The sequence below is a fragment of the Ahaetulla prasina genome, chromosome 3, assembly GCF_028640845.1.
Source record: "Ahaetulla prasina isolate Xishuangbanna chromosome 3, ASM2864084v1, whole genome shotgun sequence".
NCBI classification, from domain to species: Eukaryota; Metazoa; Chordata; class Lepidosauria; order Squamata; family Colubridae; genus Ahaetulla; species Ahaetulla prasina.
This window is the reverse complement of record NC_080541.1, coordinates 122385926-122410670: the sequence shown is the minus strand read 5'-3', so window position 1 is coordinate 122410670 and position 24745 is coordinate 122385926. Positions and strand designations below refer to the sequence as shown.

At 37.3% G+C, this 24745-nt stretch overlaps 1 protein-coding gene across 1 annotated transcript in view; it reads left to right on the top strand.

The window, feature by feature from the left end:
- ASTN1 (astrotactin 1) overlaps positions 1 to 24745 on the top strand; it is a 251664-nt gene that overhangs the window by 151393 nt on the left and 75526 nt on the right. Inside the window, exon 9 of the mRNA XM_058177507.1 lies at positions 24534 to 24608. Within this exon, the coding sequence (XP_058033490.1) occupies positions 24534 to 24608 (75 nt within the window). The remainder of the gene's footprint in view (positions 1 to 24533; positions 24609 to 24745) is intronic.

Genomic DNA, 24745 nt, shown 5'->3' with positions numbered 1-24745 from the left:
TCGTCATAAATATGAGTCAGTTGCCAAGCGCCTGAATTTTGATCACATGGGGATGCTGCAATGTTCGTAAGTGTGAAAAATTGTCATAAGCCTCTTTTTAGTGATGTAAGCAAACTGTTAAATTGAGAACTACCTGTATCTAAAGCTCTTCATCAGGCTTCTGTCTTGAATATGGAGTGACGTGCTCAAATAATAAGTACAGCATATTTAGAATTAATCTGATGCGGAAAGTAAAGAAGAAGGTAACAGGTATCATTTTGAACATCATTAGAGATTTTGAAGTAAGTAAACTATTTAGTTTCAAAATAAAGAGTTGAAACTATTTGAAATAATTCTGTAGTTAAAGGATTTAGGTCACAAGTGAAGCTTTCGCTGTTCCGTTAATTTTTTTTTCTCTTGAGTGTCATTCAGGAGTATCTGAAGAACTTCTTAAAAATGTTTCTTGTTATTTCTCTGTTTAGCATTCTTTCTGCTATGCCTTATGTCATATCAGCTAGTAAATAACACAGTAGAGTAGTAAATTGCTGCCTTTATACTGTGACAGTTTGTATCTCTCTCTCAAGCCTTCACCAGAGAAGGAAGAAATAAATGGTTGCTGCTTCTTAGATAACATTCTGGGATGAAGCTTTTTGAATGGCTGACTTCTTGGAATTTTGGTTTTGTCTTTGCAATAAGCATGTACAGTACTGAGCATTTGGACGGGGCCCGAGATCTCCATATAAACCAGAAGATGTCACCCTCTAGTTCTTTCGCTTCTTTTTATATGTTACCTCTGAAGATTGAAGCTATATCAGTTTTCCTAGTTTTAATGTTGCAAATTCAAGGCATCCATGGTGCATTGCAAAACAGAATAATGGAATAAAAGAATAACAGATTTGGAGGGGACCTTGGTGGTCTTCTAGTCCAGGGGTCTCCAACCTTGGCAACTTTGCTGGCTGGGGGATTCTGGGAGTTGAAATCCTCCAGGCTTAAAGTTGCCAAGGTTGGAGACCCCTGTTCTAGTCCAATCCCCTACTCAAGCAGGAGACACTGTACCATTTCAGACAAATGGCTGTCTAATCTCTGTTTAAAAACCTCCAGTGATAGAACACCCACAACTGATGGAGGCAAGCTGTTCCACTGGTTGATTGTTAATTGTTCCCGTCAGGAAATTTCTCTTTAGTTCTAAGTAGCATCTCTCCTTCATAAGTTTCTATCCATTACTTTTTGTCCTGCCTCAGGTGCTTTGGAGAATAGATTGACAACTCCTCAAATATTAGAAGTTTTCTATCATGTCATCCCTAGTCCTCTCCCAGTATAGCAGATGTGTAATTAAAGAAGTCTTTAATATCAATTCTTATATCCACAATGACTCGTACAGCACTACACTGTCTAGTCTTCTGAAATTAAATTGGATAATCTCCTATAAGGGAAGAGACAATTATTTCATAGAGACCAGAAAATAGAATTCATTTTAGAGGATGTGATTAGGGATTTAAAGGATGTGATTAGGGTTCTTCTTGCAGCTTATTAGACAACAGCTGTTAAAGCTAGTCTACTCAACAACAATAATAATCATATTAGCCATAGGGTCCTCTTCTTATTCCGTGCTCTTAGAATCCTTATTTGGTGGTACAGTGGTTAGAATGCAGTATTGCAGGCTAAATCTGCTGACTGTTAGCAGTTCGACAATTCGAATCTCATTGGCTCAAGGTTGACTCAGCCTTCCATCCTTCCGAGGTTGGTAAAATGAATACCCGGATTGTTGGGGACAATATGCTGACTCTGTAAACCGCTTAGGGCTGTAAAGCACTGTGAAGCGTAAATAAAACTAAGTGCTATTGCTATTTATAAACCTGTTTCAGGATTATAATACACACCATCTCCAGCAATCACAATTTATGTTCTTTATTTGGCTGTTATTTTATAAATCAGAATAAGTTAGGTTAGGTTAGGGACTGTTACACCAACTGACTCTAAACTATGGACATATGTAGTCATAGCACCTTCCAATTTGAGAGAATTCTGAACAACCATTATTATAATGTCTGATCCCTTGTCTCCATTGCTATCTCAAGAAGTTAGTCAATTAATATAACAGAACCCTGCCTGTGCTCCTCATCCCACGTCCTGGTCACAGTTTCTGTTCAGTAATCTTCCTAGTCTGGAAAGGGGCTAGAAAAGAACCAATTCCTATCAATTCACCAAGAATGAGTTAGATTCATTCACTTTTAATTTAGAAGCTACTTCTGTGTTCTCCATAAATGCTGACCAAGCTTCATTCAAGGTATTTTAAAAGATACCATGGATAGCTGGTTCTTGAGCTTTAAGATGAAGAAGACAGACAACACATATAAGACCTTATTTGTGTAAGATTATGTGTCTCCCAAATGACAAGAGAGAGGTAGTCCACCTCTTTTTGGGTGAGATGAGCCCAGAGCTGAATGCAAAACAAAGAAGATAGCTGTATTAATTGAACTTCACATCTGGCTCCAGGCAACTGACCTGTACGATTACAGGATTTTCCCATTAAAGAAAAGAGAAGCAAGATGGTGACCACTGATTGCTCGATGCAGGTTCCTACCTTGTGAAAAGCCCAGGGGTGAAATTCTCCCGGTTCGGACCAGATCACCCATGCCCATCCAATCGCCCAGTCCCCACTTGCCTACTTGGCAGCTTGCTGCTTCTTTCGGGCTCGCCTTGCTTTGGCTGCAGCAATCAGTTGTATCAGCTAACAACTCAATCTGCCTGCTTGTAATCCATCTCATCGGTGAGCAACTCAATCTGCCTGCCTTGCCCCTTCAATTGGGTAAGAAACTGGGGGGGGGAGCTTTAAAAAAAATAGTTAATTGGGGGGTTTTTTAGGAGTTTTTTTTTAGACATAGCAGTTTAAAATTAAGGAAGTTTTAAATTTAGCTACTTTTATCAAAAAATATAAATAAGATAAAATAATAAAATAAAATATTTGTGCAGCTTTCTAAGATTTGGTGTGTTTCTGTAGTGTTTCACTCTAACTACACAAACACACAAAATCTCACAAAGCTGTATGTGGCATTTTGTGTGTGTGTGTGTGTGTGTGTGTGTGTGAATCAGTTGTGTTGTGTGTGTAAAATGTGAAAAGTGTGAAAGTTGGTTTTCGAGCTTATTGTGGCTGTGTGGAGTTCCTGCTTGTTGCAAGGGCCATTTTGGGTAAAGTGCAGCTGCTTTTACATTGTTTGTGAGTCAGTTGTGTTGTGGTGTGTCTGTGTAAAGTGTGAAAGTTGGTTTTTGGTACCTCATTGTTTTGTGTACTTTGTTTATTATTTTTATTATTTGTTGTTATTAGCCACACCCACCCGCTCACCTGACCATCAAGCCATGCCCACCAATTAAGCCACACCCACCGAACTGGTAGGGGAAATTTTTAGATTTCACCCCTGGAGTAGCCCTATGGCTACTCCATGCCATTTAGAGGTAAGAAAATATTCCAGATTATATCCAGTACTGATATAAGAGCCCATAAACCTAACAAAGCAGAGAAACAGACAGGGATTAATTGCTATCTTCCCATTACACAGACAACCCTAAAAGGGACTTTTCAATGAAGAGACATGATGAAGGCTGGATATAGTGATCTAACCCAAGACTGTTAAGAAGCTGAAGCTTCACTCCTCTGACCAGCCTCCTTAACTAGTACAGAGATTGGAACTGCAAACTGTTTCCCTCAAGGGCATTTTACTCTCAACCCTTCTGCTAGAAACTCAAAAAATCATTCCTTCCAGTATTGAGATTGAATGATCTGTCATGTATGCTCTATTTTTAGCCCAGAAAGTGCTATGATGTCCGATTAACTGCAGCTTCTGGATTTGGGACCAGCTAACCTGCTTTGGGAAATGTTCAACCATAATAGATGTTATGACATTGACTGTTATATAGAGAGTATATTAAATCAAATTTGGGTGCTTCTCTTGATTCTATGTCCCACCTGAATTTTTGTGACTTTTACTCTAATTCAAGATGACCATTTTCTCTTAACGGAGGTATCAACTCAGTTCTGGAGAAGGAGGTTGGCTCTGATTTTTATTTCAATTATTAAACAGTAATTTTATTATTAGTGCACACAAGTTTAATATCAGGGTTAAAACAAGGACAAACTATCAGAGCATCTTAATCTTCCAAGACTTGATTACAGATTCCAAAGGTGCCATCTTAGAAAAAGAAACTGCACTAGCATTAATATCAGGCCTATAGGTAAAGGTCCAATTAAATTGATTTATTATTATTCAAGCCTATATGCACAGGAATATTCTCAACTAATGGTTAATACTTGTTAAAATAAGGGTAAATGGAATTCAAGGGGGGATTTAGTTCACTTATGGCTATATAGAGATTCTAGACTGATCCCTGTTTTAACTCTGCCCCCAAGTTCCACCATTCTTCCCCTAAAGTCATAGAGCAACAGACTACTAAACTTACTTACCATATATCAAAAGATTTCAGGATATATCAGAATGTCACAAACACAATGGGTTTTTAACACATTGCAATTGCTAAATTTTTGAGATGCTTGTAGTATATTTTACATATAACCTGCATTTGCACAACCACCTTTCTTCTCCTCTCCCTTGAAATATCCCTCTGGTTAGTTAGAAAAAAATATTAGCTCTAAAGTAGAGCATTCTAAATCTCCAGTGCACCTACAAAGAGGGAAAGCCACTCGAAAATTCAAATCTCACCATGAAGTTGTCTGAGCACAGTACAAATGTACTGTATAATTTCCCAATTTCAAGCTGTCCCATTTCTCCTCATGATTAAAAAACCACTTCAACCAAGGTTGAACCTTCTAGAAGTCCTTGATAATAAGTTCAAGACCATTTTCACCAGTTCAGGTAAGGAGGCTGATACATATTACACTAGAAAAATCCCTAGTCTGTCCTGAGTGTCCAATGCAAGATACCGACACTCTGAACTGACTTATCTGGACAAAGAGAAAGGATTCCTATAGACTACAGCAACTTCCCTTCTTTACTCCATGGCCTATTCTAGTGTTCCACCAAGTACAGCGATAGGGACAGTTATTCAACCAAATCAGTGTTTTCACATTATCTTTAACGGCATTCAAAATCTGAGGTAGTGGTCATCATATGCTGACTTCAGATTGGGGAAGGAAAGAATAGAAATGGGAAACCACAGGTCTATTTCCTTTTTCCTCTGAGGGATATTATTCATGAGTTTTATTAAGCTACTGGTGGGTTATAGTCTTTTAATTTCCCACTAGTAAATGTCTCTTGCCACAAACTCCAGAGACCATAAAGAATATTTAAAAGTTTGGAATTTAAACACCGTAAAGAATATTAAAAAGTTTGAAATTTAAGCACTGTAAAGAATATTAAAAAGTTTGGGATTTAACTGGGCTTTTAACTGCAGCAGCTCTTGGATTACAGACCATTTGTGAGTCTTCCTTTACAAATTGGAGCCTATTGTCTCCTGGCACATTGCTGGTACTGAAGAAAAGACTCTAGAGGAGTAACTGCATTAATATTTTAGTAAAATATTTAAGTTTTAGTAACTTAAAGTTTCAACAATTATATTCAGAATAGAAGAAATGCAGCTGTCAAGACTAATGTTCATGAAGTTTAACTTGATGTAAGGCTCTTCTCATGAAAATATGATCCTGTGACAGAATGGATCTTGTCACATGCTGTAATTGCTCAGACATACAAACAGTACTTATGCTAATTATAACTAGAAAGCGGGGGGGGGGGTGTTGAAGGACCAAACATGAGTTTTTCACACACACACACACACACACACACACACACACACACACACACACACACACACACAGACTACTTCAGCTTCAATCGCAATATTACAAGAGCAAAAAATAGATTCAAGCTTAATGTCAACCGCTTCAAACTTGATTGCAGAAAATATGACTTCTGCAACGGAGTTGTTAATGCTTGGAACTCATTACCTGACTCCATAGTCTCTACTCAAAATCCCAAAATCTTCAACCAAAAACTGTCTACTATTGACCTCTCCCCATTCTTAAGAGGACTATAAGGGGCGTGCATAAGAGCACAAAAGTGCCTACCGTTCCTGTCCTATTGTTCCCTTTATATATATATTTTCTTCATGATATTTTTTTTTACTTATGACAATGTTTATGTATACTGTTATGACAAAATTAAATTAAAACGAGAGAGAGAGAGCGCCTTATGAAGGGAAAAGAAAGCTGAAATGGGCTAAGAGTTTGGTAGGAGAACGGCTGTGGAGAAATTAGAAAGAAGTAGGGAAAAAACGATGGGGCTAGTGAGCAAAGTGGGAGTCTTGGTAGTCATGGGCTGCTGAAAAAGAAGCCGTTTCAAAAGTGATCCAAAATTTCCAAAGAGCAATCAGCAAAAGCGTTGCTATGATATGTGGTGAGGACAGTAGAATGTAGGATTAATTTACTTTCAGTAGACAGAGTGTCTGTTTTGTTTACTTTGTGCAGATATGCAGAGGGAAAAGAGAAGCTATCTGCCCTATGCAGCTATCTAGAGGGAAAGTAAGAAGGAAGACTGACATTTTGCTGGCCATGACAGGTTGCCAGCTAAGTTTTAACTGGGGCCTTGTAAAGAAGCAACCACATTTTAAGATAGGCATCCTGTCATTTTCACAGAGATAACTGTTGGCAGCAGAAAGATAATTAATGAACCAAACAGTACAGCAGTTATGTCATAGAGTAATTTCCAATAGTCCACTCTTATTTGAAAGCAAACAAGGGAAGGGAGAGATGAACTCTATATGTGCATTAACCGAATTTCACTTGGCTTTGTTTCTTATTAGAAAAGTCAACCTTTCAAAGAAATTGTTGTCTTTTTATCCTTATTATGCTAATTAAGACTAATGTGAAGATCAGAATAATTCACAAGAAAAGTCTTGCATATTGTTCTTGGTCTGATCAATCCCAAGAATTCATAACAGATTCCATTTCTCTGTGCCTCAAGAAACTATAGCCAAGTTTGTGAAAACAGGGAGCATATTCTCTTTGTGAGAGAAATGTGGCTAATATGGTTCAGCTGTCCCAATTCCTTCCTTCCTCTCCTGAGATTGTCACCAGAGCACATCAGATGGCATATTAGTTGGGCATAACTGAATTCCTGTCTGATCCCTATTTACTTGTGAATAGCATCCCCTGTCCAGTGGCATTAAAGAATCAGCTGAATGAAAGGAAGAAACACAAATATTTAAGCACTACTGATAGAAAAGACAGTGTTTCACCCCCTGAGGGATTGCATCTCTTAAATATTTCTCTTTTACCTCAAAAAGTTGACACTTTAAAAAAAAATGACACTTGAGAATTCCAAGTAGCTGTATCAAAGATTTTCAATAAAAATAAAATGGGCAGCCTTTCTCAATTTACTGCTTTCTAAATGGGTTGAATTTAACTCCTATAATCCCAATAATTTTAGATTTATCTCTGTCCCTGTATTATCTAAAATTCTTGTCTTCAGTAGACTCTTCTATCTAGCTGTCATTTACTTTTTCTTTGGCTTTCATCCATTCTCCTTTCTGCTCCTTAGGTCTACAGCTTGCTCCAAGAACCTCTGTCTTATTCTAACTTACTACATGTGATGGCCAAAGTAGCTTGTCACTAAGTGGGGTCAACTATCTCATGAACTACTTATGCCAAACCCTCCCCCAATATTATCCATCCCCACCTCCACCCGACTCAACATATGCTAATTTACATCTCTTGTAGTACATTTCAGTTGTTTTAATTTGGCTGAATAGATGACTGGATATCAACAGCAAATGCTTGTAGGACAATGGCATCCTAGGAATTCCCTTTAGATTCACACTTGAGACCTTGCAAAACCAGGCAGGTTTCCAGTGGCCACGGCTCCTGATTCCCAGATGCCTGAATGCCCCACATTCTGCTTACTGTCAACAGGCCACCTATCAGGTTTCTCCATCACTGGGCTGGACAAATAGTTACTACATTCCTAACCTCCCACCTATCAGTCACTACTTAGCCTACAAACTCAATCACTGTGGTTATCTTCACCCAGGGTCTCCTTGAAAGATCTCAAGTCCCATCTTTAATCTCTCAAAAACACTCTTATTAGCTTGAGTCTGGCACCAGCACTTCCCTTTATAGTTGTTGTCACAGGCCTACATAATTGAAAATAGAAATAGAAAACTTTCCTATCCTGTCCCTGCCCCAGATGCCATTGCCACTTCAATTCATCCAGTGATCATTTGATGCAGTGATGCCTCTCTCTGCTGCCATGCAGAGAGAGGTCCAATCATTAGTTACTCCAACAGTGCACCAGGTCCCACCATTGTTGAGATACCTCCAGCAATGGTAAATAGCTCAGTGTATAATTCATCTGCTTTCACTTTCATTGCTACTGCTTCAATATCAACCAGCAACAGAAGTAGTCATTGTCATCATCAGTGCTGTCACTCAGCTGTTAGCCCAACTGATCTCTCCCACCATCTGTCAGATCCCACAATACCCATAGGTTAAGCAATTTCTTCAAATGACCTAAGGAATCTTCCTCTGCCAGGACACTGCTGATAAGTTTCTCCATACAAGTGGTGATCCAGCACATCTAAACCATTGAGATCAATGGTTTCTTGAATCCTTTGTCTTATACACACCCAAGTTCACTCCAAACCTCAGAAATATCCCTTCCTCTAATACACATTATTTTTTAACTTTCAAGTTCACGGGGTACCTTCCTTGACATCATCTTTAAACCAACCCCCCCGGGGGGGAACCCCAAGTTCAGTAAAATCCAAATGATCTGTTCTTTTGTCCATCTTTCTACATGAAACAGTATTTCTGCATGCTATATATGAATATCTGAGGTTGAGGAAGCAAAGTCCAGATGGGATCCAATAAATACTATAGCTTGTTATGATAAGATAGGCTGTCATAATTATTGGAGCTGGGTATTGTAGCTTGTGCTGGGATAGCCCTGGAACTAAGCTTGAGAAAGAATGCCAGCCTACTTTCTTGCAGTTTTTGGTCTTAAAGGAGATAGCAGCCAAAAGGAGAAAATAAAAAGGAGTGCAGTATTGATAAGTAGCAGTCAGGCCAAGGAGATTTTCTTGGAGCACCCAATGTCTGAAACTAGATTAAAGGGGAGGGGGAAGAGGGACAAAAAGAGGCTGCTGTTAGCCAGATAACATATAATCCTCTTTCTTCTCTCTAAGAACTTAGTAAGTGCCTGAGGTGAGGGAACTTGTTCTCCTACTGAGTCTTGTCCCCTTCTCCTGATTGCCACCCTTAACCACTCCGCTTAGCATTTTCCTGGGGAAAGAATAATATATTTTTTGCAGCGGTGAGCAAAAACTTTTCTTGTCTAATTATACTTTCAATGCCCCCCTATCATTGGCTGGATGCCCTTTTTTGAAGTCATTAGTCTTCACAGTAGGAGGAAAAGTTCATCAAAGACTCTGCATCCCAGTAACCCCTGCTGTGCCATTATGCACCAGACGATTCCTGAGCAAAAGTGTTACATCTGCTGCCTTAAATCTGCCATTCACTTTCTTAGACCCTAAGCAGACATGCCTTTGAAATGAGGTCTGGGGAGAGGGCTATGTACTATTTCCAGACTCTTTCATTTTAAAAGTAATTCAGAGCAATACAAGGTCTAAAAAAAACTAGAGGAGGTTGTTGATAAGTAAGAATGCAGATAGAACTGATTAGTGTAACATGTTTTCAGTAAGAGCTTTTAAATATGGAAAAGCTTACTCTTTGCTATCATAGTTGACGTCCCTTTGATAATAATTGGATGGTGCAGGTAGGATTCATATGAATTGTGTTGAACTGAAAACTGTTTTCTAGCACATGCTCACACACCAAGTGCTTTTTGCAAATTGCCACCAACATTTTAATGATAAATTTTTATTTCATGCATACATAAGAAATATAAATATATATTTAACCATTTAAAATGAATTAATGGACCAATTTAATATATTGTGATGTTTTGTGGATTATTGTTTTTTCCTTCAGTTGTGTAAGTTTCTGATATCAACTTAGTGTATTTGTAAAGAGACAACACAGCTATTAGATGTTAATAATGGAACGAACATTTAAAAATCTTTTAACACAAAGTTTTGATTGAAATATACATATTAATGTTTATGAGTTAAAACAGCTTGTGTATTCTCAAGTGAGTGAATATAACTCAGTAGTAGAGCATCTGCTTTGTGTGTATTAAGTCTTAGGTTTGGCTTCTGGGAAAGAGAAGGAAAAATATTGGTTTGCCAGAAATTTTGTTGTTGCTGCTCTGTAGAATAATTCAGGGACCATTAGATATTTGGACACTTTCCACAAATGGCTTTTTGATTAGAAGTCACACATTTTCCAAAAAAGGCTGCATGCTTAAAACATATTGCTAAACTGATATCTACATGCATGTATGCAAAATGAAAATGTTTACCTGAATCTGCAAGTATTTAGCATCTAGTTCAATAGATGTATATACATTATTGCTTGGAGATAAATAGTAGAATGTAAGCAATGGGGAAAGACCTATGTTGACGTATCATGAAATTTGGAAGATGAATGACAAGAATTCCCATGTATTTCCATAATTAGATCTTCCTTCACAATTTATGACACATCATTGTTTATCACATTTGGGTGCATTTATCTTATTTTTATAAAACATGAACTGGTCCTGAAGTTATGACCTTTCAATCCTAGACATTTATCCCATCTCAAAAATTTAACACCATTGGGGGAAAGGCTGAATTAGGAGACAAAGAAAAAGTTGAATTTCTGCTGGTGTGGGCCTGTCTCTGTGCCTGCTACCAGTGTAATGCCAAATTTGCCATCTGAGGTTGTATGTGGCTGTCAAGAACACCAGGTGTCTGACTCTGCTTCTGTTAATATACACTATGAAGCACACAAAATCTATGTGAATCTGTGCTGCAGTGTCTCTTTCAAATTTCTTGAAACATCCTGCAAGAATTATGATTTCTCTCCAGGTTAAAATTTGACTTATTTATGTCTTTCTTGATCTTTAACTCATTAACTCCACTATGTATTTTTCTTAGCAGCAGTGAAGACTCGCTCTCTAACTTTCGGGGCAGCCTTTTTAAAATGTTATAAATATTTTAGTACATGCCTGCTTCACTTTAACCTTTTCTTTTCCTGTGGGGTAAATGTAAGCAGTTTCTTATGGAAGAAATGTATCAGTTCCATGACTGAAGTAGCAGTAGGACATCTAATAGGTGTGCCCCTTCCCCAGTCTCTCAAACCTCCTTCCTGGATGAGTTGGCATGGCTGTTGAAAGTTAAAGAGGGTGGTGGGAGAATGTCATTTTGCATTCCCCCTTTGAAGTGCTCAGATTTCATTTCAGAAAGAGGCAGGAGCACAGTGATATTTAATTTAGATACCTCTCTTTTTTTCCTGAAGCTTTCACTATTTATAGGGGTACTTGAAAGCAAGACAGCAAGAGAAGTACCTCATTACTGACCCCATATTTCACATTTTATGAGAGCCACTCAGTTCCACTATTGGTTTCTGGAATCTAGTTTCCACTTTGCACAGCGGTTTCCATAGGAAGGATCTTTCGGCGTTTCAGCTTCTGTTTCAGCTCATTTCCTTCTGCTCCTAGATTAGAAACCTCTCACTGGGGGAAATAAATCTGAAAGAACGTTGGTTTTCAACGAGTGAAGTTCGTTATCTATATGTTCTCTTAGTTACTGTTTTGGTGTAAAATAAGAACAGATCATCATAAGGACTTACTTTTTGTAATACATCTTGTTTCTTGGGAAGTGGAAACCATTTCATAGCAAAGACAGATCTCTGATCACCACATCATCTTTATTCCCTATCTCTGAATCTATGTAGGGCCCGGAAGCATTCTGAAGATAGAGATGGCAGCAGCTGGAAGCCAATATTTTGCTTTGAAGTGTTCCTGCTACCTAGGAAAAAAAGAGAGAACTCATAGTTTAAGACCTTGAAGAGTACATGAGCCAGAGCTTTGGTGAATTGAAGTCTGAACAGGTTTTTCACCTCAGTGGAACTTGGCCTATGTCTCTCTCCCCCCCACCACTCAAAAAAAAACCCTCTCCTATTTACTTTTGTATGTACCTTCCAAAGCACCAAAAGGCAAGACAAGAAATGATGGAAACTAATCAAGGACAGAAGCAACCTAGAACTAAGGAGAAATTTGCTAACAGTGAGAGCAATTAACCAGCGGAAGCTTGTCTTCAGAAGTTGTGGGTGCCTTATCACTCAAGGACTTCAAGAAGAGACTGGGTAGCCATTTGTCTGAAATGGTATAGTCTCTTGCTTGAGCAGGGGAGTTGGATTAGAGTACCTATAAGGTCCCTTCCAACACTGTTATTATGTTATTTTGGTCACCTCTGTAGCCACGCTGCTTAGCCTTTACTTCCAAAAGTTCCTCCATCAAAAGATTGGCTCTCTATGTCATGTTTCTTCGCTTTTTTTTTTAAATCTGTGCAGCAAAAGAGAAGATAGTACAGTAAAAGATTGCTAAAATAGTTCAACATTTTTCCTTCTTATGCTTTCCTTCTGTTATAACCATCCCCGAGGAGTAGAGTGGTACATTTCTGACTCATTAGCAGTGTTATTCTTCAGGAAATCTTTAATTGGAAACAAAAAGGAAAAGCTGGCACATCTGTCATGAATGGTGGGTTGCTGCCTTGCTTCTGGCCAACCAGAGGGTCGGGCGGTTGTGAACTCTTTTAGCTCCTTGGGGTGTTAGGTCAAAAGTCCATAACAATTGGAATAATTGAAGAGAGAATGAGTATAGAGCAGGGGTGTCCAAACTTGGTCCCTTTAAGACTTGTGGACTTCAACTCCCAGAGTTCCTCAGCCAGCTTTGCTGGCTGAGGGACTCTGGGAGTTGAAGTCCACAAGTCTTAAAGGGACCAAGTTTGGACACCCCTGGTATAGAGGATATGTCGTGGCTATGCATGAGAAAGAGGATTTGCCTGGTTTATATAATTAGTGATCGCATAGAAACCTACAATCCAGTACAAGTTAGAGAAAATGAATGAACTGGTTGTCCTTCTCCATATAGGGTCTTCTCAGGGAAAGTTAGATAAGTAGAATTAAAATACCATGTTTGATTCACCTCCGGAGCTTTTTTCTATTAAGGTGGATAATTCTTCTGTTTTCATTCGGTGAAGTGATTGGGTGAGTCTATGCAGAGTCACAGAAAACTTACCCATTTGCAAGGAAGGTTACACACTTATGGTGGAACTAGATATGTCCATATTTGCAATCTGTTACTTTCCAATCCTCCAGAGCAGAAACCTTCAGAGAATATATAATAGTAGGGCTCCTCAAGCCACACCAGTCTTATTATACTCAAAAAAGTAAAATTATACTCAAAAAGTAAAATTATACTCAAAAAGTAAAATGCCCAAGGTATAAGTGTCCCACTTTTTAAGGCAAAACAAAACAACCTCAGTTTTCAGACACTTGGGGAACACTTCTAAAATGCTTTATCTGTTATATTTTGATTAAAGTTTTATTTTCTTTCAGCAAAAGGTCACACTTAAACTGTCTCATCTCATCATCTTCTCTTTTAAGATACAAAATCACTTCTCCTTCCAGTGTCATGATTCTACAAAGCGTCTGTTATTTCCAGAAGAGCTTGCTGTTTTTAAATTCTTTTTCCCCCTTGCTGTGCCTTTTCTGACCTTCCCTGTCAGTATTTATGCTTCTCTCATTGGCTTTGCAGAGAGGTTTACATTTTCTCTAAGAATCTAAGCTGAATGTTTGATTTGCTTCTATAAAGTACATGATCGAATTATTCCTTTCAGACAGAAACTGCACTATAGGGTCATACCTAAGGCAGTTTGTGTTTTCTAGCCAATGCTAACGAATCTTAATCCTAATCTTGGAAAGCAGATATTTCATATGCAAAGTTTAATAGGTTGCAGGTAGCAAGGAAACAGCAAAGTAAATGTTTCTTTTAACATGTAGAATAAATGCAGAACATGAATTTACAATTTAGTTTTCATAAACTTTATTGTTTCCAGCAATATGAAGGTAAGCTAAACTCGGATAACTATTTTTTCTGAAAGTACTTTGTGACAGGTTCTATTGTTTTTTCCAAGTTTCCAACACATAGGCCTTATAGAATAAACAAGCAAGGACATATCTAGTTCCACCATAAATTTGAATAAGAACATGTACGTTTTATTTTTAATTTTTCTTTTAATTAGATTAGAGGAAAGGGAAACATATTTCTCTTATGAACTAAAGAACAACCCAGTTGCACATGTATAGAAAAATATTTTTACCCAGCTAGTCAGCCACAGTTGATCTCAAAAAAGTCTAGGAAAGTTTGGGCTTGGTTAATAATTGGGTGGATTATAAGGATATACTTTGCTATAGATTATAGTAAGAAATTAAAAAAATAAGATAAAGTCCTGGGAAAAGGCACTGCTAAACCATTTCCCTACCATTTGCCAAAGAAACAACATGAAGTAAAATAAGCCACTAGAATTTGAGCTTAACACTAGGAAGAATTAACTTGTTTACATATTTATTCGTATGTTATTCAATTAAATTATTAAAGATTAAGTTGGTGGCAGGGAGGGCAGAACCAAGCATATAGGCTAGTATATGCCGTCCAGATTTCTAAGTAGTCCACTCCAGAATGTTTTTCAAATGAAGTAGGATCTTTTCAGACCATTGTATAAATAATAAAGAACAAATATTATCTTCTCACCTTTCTAGCATGACCATTAAAGCACAGAATTCCATTTCCATTGCCTTCCTTTCCATCTCCAAATAGTTTGTAATTCAAAAGTATATGAACAAATATACTTGTGGAATTAAATTCTACATGAAATCAGGTTTGAAAAAATGGCTCATTATCAGATCAAACAAATTAATTTTGAAAGTTCAACATCACTTCTCAATTATATGAATGAACAATTTCTTCAAAAAAAATATCCATATTTCATATCTGCTTTTGCACTTGGACATTTCATCTCATATAATTCAATGGCTGTTTGTGAATAGCTATTATAGACTTATTATTTTGAAAAGATCAAGCTATTTTCTAACAGAGACATTTTGAAACCCTTGAGGGCTGTCAGTTATATGTAGATGTCAAAAGACATTTTCATTTAAAACTTTGCCTCTTGGCCCTTTTTGTAAATGATACTTACACTGGAGTTCTTCAAATAATAATAATAATCATTATCCTATCTAGGATAATTATGGGTATATACTCTACCCAGCTGATAAAAAAAGTGCTCTTGTGAAATTTGGATTAAAATAATATTAATTTAGCATGGGCATAAGAATGTTTCTGAAGATGTTTTGACTAATACAAGATGTTGCTTATAAACAAGAAATGGCATTCATTTTGAAACAGTTCCTAAACTATTGTAAACAGAACATTAGATTAAAAAAGCCAATGATCTGATTAAGAAAGATTTCTCTGGAAAATCACATTTGTGCCCATCATGAACTTTGACCCACCTTTCCCTCCGAATTATTTTGATTGAAATAGTACATAAGAAACTGACCACAAATGAACAATATTTTAATAATCTAAATGCATTATTATTTTTTCAAATTAGTTTTCAACTTTTTTTTCTTTCTCTCTTCCTTCTTTCTCTCTTCCTCGCTGTCTCTTTCATTGGCTATCATTCACTCTCCCCTTTATATTTGCACATATCAGATTACAATTGTCATTTGAAAGCCTATTTATTCAGCTCAGACAGATCCTATTGAAGCCCTGCACAATCTTGGTTTCTTCTATATATGTGACCAGCTCACTGCTCTAACTGCACTCTCCTACTTTCTGCTTCTTGTTATTTATTTATTTAGTTACTAGTCTATGTAAATAGCTTCCCTCTTACTACTTGGCTGCTGAATTTGTTTAGAAATGTTTGGTGTAGCACTTTTTATTTATTTATTTTATTTTATTTTTTATTTATTTGTCACAACAGTATATATAAGCATAAGCATGAAATAACTATACGATATATAAGCATAAATATAATCGTAAGTATGTAATAACTATACGAAATTGGATAAATCATTAGGACAGGAACGATAGGCACACTGGTGCTCTTATGGATGCCCCTTACAGACCTCTTAGGAATGGGGTGAAGTCAATAGTAGATAGTTTTTGGTTAAAGCTTTGGGGATTTTGGGAAGAGACCACAGAGTCTGGTAGGGCATTCCAGGCATTAACTCTGTTACTGAAGTCATATTTTCTGCAATCAAGATTGGAGCGGTTCACATTAAGCTTAAAACTATTGTATGCTCGTGTATTGTTGCAATTGAAGCTGAAGTAGTCTTCGACAGGAAGGACATTGTAACAGATGATTCTATGAGTTAAACTCAGGTCATGCGGAAGTCGGCGGAGTTCTAAATTTTCTAAATCCAGGATTTCAAGTCTGGTGGCATAAGGTATTTTGTTGTAATCAAAGGAGTGGAGAACTCTTCTTGTAAAATATTTCTGGACACGCTCAATTGTATTGATGTCCGAAATGAGGTATGGGTTCCAGACAGGAGAGCTGTATTCATGAATTAGTCTAGCAAATGTCAAAGACTTTTTGAAAAACTCAACAGTACCATCCATATATAATCACTATATTGATATGCGTATTAACACCATCTTAAAAAGATAGAAAGCTAGGCAAACATTGTCCTTTCAGAAACTGCATTATTTCTTCTGCTAGAAGTTTAATATAACTTCCTCAATATCTTGAGAACAGAACATTTTAAGAAATGGATTCACATTTGGCAGAAGTCCTCAAGAATGAATGCCTGATTGATTAACTGATTGATTGAAATATTTATAGTTTGATGGGTCACAAGTCTAAGGACCTCATAGTGAATCATAATCCATAAAATGCATATTAAAAACAAATAAAAATAATAATATAGTATATTTCTATATTATTGCTGCATAATGTTTTGGATCTCTCTCCTGGAAAAAAAAATCAATTCTGGCCCTAGTTTCCTTACAATTACTGAGTATTCCTTCATCACATCACCACATCTTTTGAATCCTTATAGTCCAAGAACAAGCTGGGGGTGTGAGCAGTATAGTCTGCACCTAGTCCACAAAACAGTGAACCACTTTCTTTTCCAGAAGATTACTTCCAGGAGCATGTATTCTCAGAATAGTTGAAATTTATTTTTTTCTAGGAACACCAGTCTATGAAAACAGAACATGCTTATTGCGTGTCTTATACTTTACACATTGCTCTTCAAAGCCTTTGTTAGCTCATTTTTGCATCTTTTATTGTCTTTGCTCTTCCAATTTGCTATATTTTGCATTCTCATTTTGCAAGACCTCAGTATTTTGAAGGCAGTTTTCTGTTTCTAATTGTTTCCCTGATATTGCTAACAGTGGTATTTTTTTTAATCATGGGCGAGCGTCTTGAGTTGTTTCAAGATGCTGGCCCAAGCTTTATTATTTAATAGGTCATTAATTTTTAAGTTAGTCTACTGTAATGCATGCTATGTAGATCTACATTTGATAACCATTCAACATATACATATACATATACATATACATATACATATACATATATATATTTACACGGGAGAAAACCCGAACAACCAAAGACATATATATATATATATATATATATATATATATATATATATATATATATATATATATATATATATTTATTTATTTATATATATTTGTTTTTTGAGGTTTTCACGGGTGTTTGTATATAGGTCTTTGGTTGTTCGGGTTTTCTCCCGTGTAAAATTGGAAGTGTCTTGGCGACGTTTCGATGAAGTCTCATTCGTCATCTTCAGGCTTCAGCTTCGTGCTTCTGGGAGCAATGTGTGATCGCAGCTGTTTCTTCCTTTTAACTGCTAGTGGGGGTTTGAACTGATTGGGTGGGAGCTTCTTCTTCTTCTTCCCTGGTCCAACACCTTAAAGTCACAGGACACGATATTGACTTTAAAAAGACCAGAACTATTGCCAAAACTGAACACTTTAACAACAGAATAATCAGAGAAGCCATTGAGATAGAAAAACGCCCACACAGCATGAACAAACGAGATGATACCTCCCGCCTACCAACCATTTGGAAACCCGCCCTTATTGACAAACGAGTCTCTATCATGAGGAATGACACCAGACCCACACTCACGAGGTCCACACAGGATGTCACCACTGCACATCCACCCAGAAAGCAGACCCAAACCCACACTGATCATGAAGCACGACCAAGGACCAGAAGCCAGACCGCAGCTGCAACATTAGCCATTTCAAACCCCTCCAATCCATACATGCAGCAGACTGACACCCACTATGAAGATGTAGCACGACCACGAAGCCAAACAATAGCAGTGCAGCTCACCAGCTCAAATCCCCCTGCAACACAGACTAAACTGAGCACAACCAAGCCCCAACCCAAACAGGACACACCTCCAGCCAATCAGAGCACAAAAAAACCCCATCCAATCAGAGCACAGCCAAGCTTCCACCCAATCAGTTCAAACTCCCACTAGCAGTTAAAAGGAAGAAACAGCTGCGATCACACATTGCTCCCAGAACCACGAAGCTGAAGCCTGAAGATGACGAATGAGACTTCGTCGAAACGTCGCCAAGGCACTTCCAATTTTACGCGGGAGAAAACCCGAATAACCAAAGACCTACATATATATATACACCTTCCTTTCCTAATGCAGCTCCAAGAATATTGATTAATGCTCACTGATTGTATTATAAATACAATCTAATACATACATACACACATATACACATATGTATATATCAGTGTTGGGTTTCAAAAAATTTTACTACAGGTTCTGTGGGTGTGGCTTGGTGGGCGTGGTAGGGGAAGGATACTGCAAAATCTCCATTCCCTCCAGACTCCAGGGGAAAGTTACTGCAAAATCCCCATTTCCTCCTGATCAGCTGGGACTTGGGAGGGAGAGAATAGATGGGGGTGGAGCCAGTCAGCATTTTTACTACCGCTTCTCCAAACTACTCAAAATTTCCGCTACCGGTTCTCCAGAACTGGTCAGAACCTGCTGAAACCTACCTCTGGTATATATGTCCATGTATATGTGCATGTGTACGTGTTATCATTTTGCTTCTGGGCTCAGTTCAAATTATTGTGCATCCTTAAGGTATGAATTGTGTAGAACTAGAATAGGCTAAGATTTGCCTACACCCCTTTCAAATGTTTGCACTGCTTATTGACACATCCTTTCATGTTCTATCCTGCCAGAGCTATAGTAGTACATACAAGCAACAGAACCTTTTCTACACGGTGAAGGGAAGAGAGGCTGCTCTGCAAAAGAAAGTTTGCCAAGCTACGTTGTTGTTCATAGAGTTGTCCATCCCTAGTTTAATATAGAGTCCTCAACCTTTTGGGAACAATAGGCATATTTTAAATATTTATCTAATTTTTGTTTAAACAATTGATGTGGCCAGTGATCTCCCAAAAGTGATTCTGGATGATGCACAGTGCCTTAAAAAAAAACAAATCAACAAACCATAGCACCAAAGGCCACAAACAGGAACCCAAATACACAGGCTGTGAAGTCAGCTTGTAGTAAAACATTTCCCATGCAGCTATGGATAAATGAATAAGCACCAAGGCTTCTAGTTCTGCATTCAGAATCTCCTATGTTCTTTGTCCAAGGCAACCAGGTTCTGAACTTAGAATAAATCCTATGAATTAAAATACATCCATATGAATTGCTCTGTGAAATTCTGCTCAGTCATGTTTTCAAACCATTTATTCCACTGTTGTTGTTGTTTTTTACCTGTTGTCATCCAATTAAGGAGATATTGGATCCATTCCCCTATACATTTTTGTTACAGAGGTGTGCTTTTTCTTTTGATCATGATTATTTCATTGACATTTCATGGGGCTGCATTTTGACACTCCCATGCTATAACTTTCACTTTGAAAATTAAATTGTTCTTTAAAATGTCAAATAATTTTTACTAAGTGTTGGAATGTGGAATGCAGGAGGATCAACTGAAAACAGAGAAAGGCTTAAAGGCATGGAAGCTAGAGATAGCGTGCTGTAAAAAGTGCGCATGGAAGGAGTATAATGGGGATTTTTTCCAACGTAAAAATACTTTTTAACCCATTTGCAGGCCATTTCTTAATACAGCTATTAAGATGTACAGTTAAATAGAAATAACGTTAAGATGCTAAAATTCCAAGTTTCACATTTTGCTTTGTAACTCATGGAAAAACTGGTCTGGTTTCCTTTGTTCAGCATGACCGCATTAGTCACCAATTTTATATATGGATTGAATGTACAGCTTGAAACCAGCCTCATCAGACACTGAACTGCATTTGATCGGCTTTTCTTTTGTCCGTGAACTATAAAGAGTAGCCAGCTAAAATACTCACCAAGAGGCAGAGAATCATCTTACCAAGCAACCTGCGGGGAACATAAAGGAAAAGAAAAGAGAAGTACTAAAGGGAGAAGAATATAGGAGATAAACAACGTGGCATAAACGACAGGTGGCAGAAAGATATTGACTGAAAAGTTGGAACAAGTGAAGAATGATCATCCTTCTATTAGTCCTCTAAGAGAGCAAGTATAATAGTCCCTAAGTTTTCATTGTGGACAGGGAGAAAAGCCAATGTCTCTTTTGAGGGATGGTAGCACAGATAATAGTTACAGAGTTTCTAAGCACAGGGCACATTTTAGAGTGTTAGAGTCATTCTAGAAAAAATATGTAGTTTGCTTCTTCCATGTTCTGTCCTGTGAGTTCCATCCAGTGCATGTGTCATTACCAAAAATACTAAAATCTGTAATGGTAGTTTTTCCTCCAAGATTCTTTGGCTTATATCCTGTTTGACAGGTTTTGCAACTGGATTTAACACTGACCGATTTTGAATTTGAGTGGGGTCAGGTTGCTCATTGCTGTGAGTTCAGTAAGACTTAATTTCGAAGCATATTTTATTTATTTATTTATTTTTCATCCATTCATTTGTTCATTCATTCATTCGTTCATTCATTTGTTCGTTCATTCTGAACCACAATTCCACGATCAGTACCTGGCCATGTCTTTGATATTATAATTAATTTCCTTCTCCTTTTAGCAATAATACAACCAGTTTGTTTTCTATGTATTAACTAAGGTCTTTGTTTATATAGACTACTAATAAGTAAGTGGTCTCCAGATTTGAGTCAGACTTGGGCCAGACTTTATAAGCATAAACATATAATCATTTATTTGCAAAATAAATTGTATAATTTTTGTTCAAAGCAAACCAAGCTAAGATTTGTAGCCTAAATATTTTTCAATTATTTTGGAGTTGAAATCTTTTCTCCTTAAAGTTTTTGTTTTGATGTAAATTAGATTAGTTTCATTATTAAAACCATAGTTTAAGAACCGGCATTGACCAGAATCATCTCCAGTGATGGATGGTTAAATAAATTTGATTAATAAATAAATAGTAAAAGTTGAAAAATTGGCAAAACATATGTTTTAATGCAGTGCTGATTTATTTCTCTGAACCTTCAGAATTAGATGCATTTTTATTACAGTTCTAATAAAAGGAACTAATTTGCATATTAACACATTTGTGTTTAACACAGACTTTAAAGAATGTTCTTGATTCAGTTGTAAGCTAATGGTGTAGAAAAAATAGGGGTGCTTTCTTTTTAATAAGCAGTGCTATAGTGTATATTTCAAATTGTAAAGATATTGCATAAATGAATGAAAATGAATTTCACAATATGTTCAAAATATAGAAATACGTTTATATGTATTTGTGTGCATATGTGTATACGTATATATATACAATATAACATACACAAACTCAGTTTTATCTTCTGCAAACCTAGTTGCATGTTTCTTGATGCTGATGGACATCTGACTCTTAGACTTAAACTTAGAATAACTTTATTGTCACTTTGAATGTATACTAATTGGCATACATTAAAATAAAATTATGTTGCATACAGCTTTCAAAGGGTCTCCACCTCTAATATAAACATAAACATGACAAGATAAATAAATAAATACAAAATTATACTTGTATCCACATATATTATATGGCATGGAGAAACACAGTCTAGTTCGGATATATACATGTACGTGGCAAGAGAAATGAATTTTGTGAGTTTATCAGATGGATGGCATAGAGAGCAAAGATGTTAAAGAATCAGGTAGTCCTGCTAGATAGAAATACTTTGAAACATCCTCCCAGAGGAGAGCAACAGAAACAGCAGTGGGTCTGTGGGGTCTCTAATAATGCTTTGAGCTCTAAGCACAAAGTGCTTATAAGCAGTATCCTGAATAACAGGAAGTGAGCTTCCAATAATATTCTCAGCTGTCCTTACCACTCTCTGAATGGACTTTCTATCTGAGGTGCTGCTGCCACCAAACCAACAGTGATGCAGGTTGTTAAAACGCTCTCAATCATGCCTCTATAAAAAGTGGTCAGGACGGAAGGAGAAAGATGTGCTCTCCTCATCCGATACAGGAAATGCAAGTGCTGATTTGCACACTTCACTAAGGATGATGTATGGAGAGACCAGTTCAGATTATTAGTTATCTGCATCCCCAGGTACTTAATACTGTTGACCACCTCTACAGCTGCATCCTTGATACTGAATGGAGTATGACCATGCCTTCTCTTTCTAAATTCTACAATGATCTCCTTTGTTTTATTAACATTTAGAACCAGGTTGCTTTTATTGCACCAGCCCACAAGAGCCTTCACCTCTTCCCTATATGCATCTTCATTGTCATCCCAAATAAGACCTGTCACTGCTGTGTCATCCGCATACTTCACAAGGAGCAGATTTGGCACAGCAGTTATGGGTCATCAAGGTGAACAGTAGCAGACTCAAGACAAAGCCCTATGGGGAACCTGTCCTCAAGGAGATGGAGTTGGAGAATTTTCTTCCAACTCGAACAAACTGGAGCCTATCAATAAGGAAATCTAGTATCCAATTACATAAAGGAGTATTGAAACATAATAAGCCCAGTTTGTTCACCAAATGCTGAGGTATAATTGTGTTGAACACTGAACTAAAATCAATAAACAGCATTTGCACATATTCTTCTCCTCCAGATGTGCCAAGCTAAGATGAAGCACACAGGAAAGTGCATCATCTATAGAACGGTTCTTCCAATAGGCAAACAGTAATGAGTGAAATGTAGGGGAAGGCATGAAACCATATAGTTATTTATCAATCTCTCAAAACACTTCATCATAATGGAAGTGAGTGCAACTGGATGGTAATCATTAAGGCATGTGGTGATAGGTTTTTTGGGCACTGGTACAACGATGGCATTCTTAAAACATGATGGACCCAGGGCCTGATGCAACAAGAGGTTGAAAATGTCTGTGAGAACAGTGGCCAGCTGGTCAGCATATTCCTTAAGTACCCACCCAGGAATATTATCAGGACCAGCAGCTTTCTGAGTATTGACTTTCTACATAACCTTCCGAACAGCAGTTGTATCAAACCTGAGCACCTGTTCATCATGGAGGGGAACAACCTACCTTGCTGGAAATTTGTTTGTGGCCTCAAACTGACCAAAAAAAACATTTACCTTGTTTAGAGAATCCATGTCATCCTTACATGTCAGGGAAGCTGTCTTATAGTCAGTAATGATCCGATCAGAAAAGTGAGGCTATAGTCAGGAAGTACAGAACTGAAATAAGTTCTGTACTTCCTGACTATAGCCTCACTTTTCTGTTTTTATAGCACATCTCAGATCAGCTCTTGCTGTTCTAAGTGCTGCCACATCACCTAATTTGAATGTGGTGTTTCTCACCTTCAACATCGCACGGACCTCCTGTGACATCCAAAGTTTCTCATTTGCTCATATGACAAAAGTCTTAAGAACACGGACATCCTCCATACACTTTTGCATATAGCAGACACAGTAGAAGGATATTCATTCACATCAGTATGTTGTCCATTCATTGCAGCCTCTTTAAATATGCTCCAATTAGTGCACTCAAAGCAATCTTGTAGAGCTTCTCTAGCTCCTGCTGGCCACACTCTCACTTGTTTTCTAATTCGTCTCTCTCTGATTAACAAAGGTTTATTTGCTGGCCTAAGCATCACAGAGAGATGATCTAAGGAGCCAAAATGAGCTCCTCCTTCAAATAAATGAAAAAATAATAAAAAAGTTATTGGCTTAGCATTTGACATCTGTGGGATTCGGCATGTAAGATGATTTTTATTAAAACATGCTCAGTCTTGATCCTGCGGAGTGTTGAAGTATATCTGTAGTGCTGGCTACTACAGTAAATCCTCCCTTTCCATTTTGGGGAGACTCCTTGCCTAAAATGTCACTGCTATTATATAGTGTCAGAATTCGAGGCAATTACAATAATTCTGCTCTATATATTTTTGTGGGGGACAGTAAAATGATAAGACCAAATATGTATTTGTGAAGTTGTAATATACGGAATAATTGCCTATTACATTTTTGTTTTTAGCTGTTCTGATATAGATACCTATATTATACCAGTAAACCTGGGTTTACTGTTTGAGTCAATTATTAGGTTCTCAAATAATCATACATGAAATAATTGGGAAAATCTGGTCCATTTATAATTGTTCCTGTGTTATTGCCTTTCTCCAGGCCATGGCCATATACCATATTCCAGCGGGGATTTGATTTGGTGCTGGGAGAACAGCCTTCTGACAAGATATTCAGGTAAAATTCAACACCAGATTTGGTTGTGTGTTATCAGTAAGGGGAAAGAGCTATTTAAGAGCACGTCCAAAGATTTCAGTTAGAGATGTTTCCCAGCAACTTATATAGTTTTGCTTAAATTAAACTTGAAACAGTAC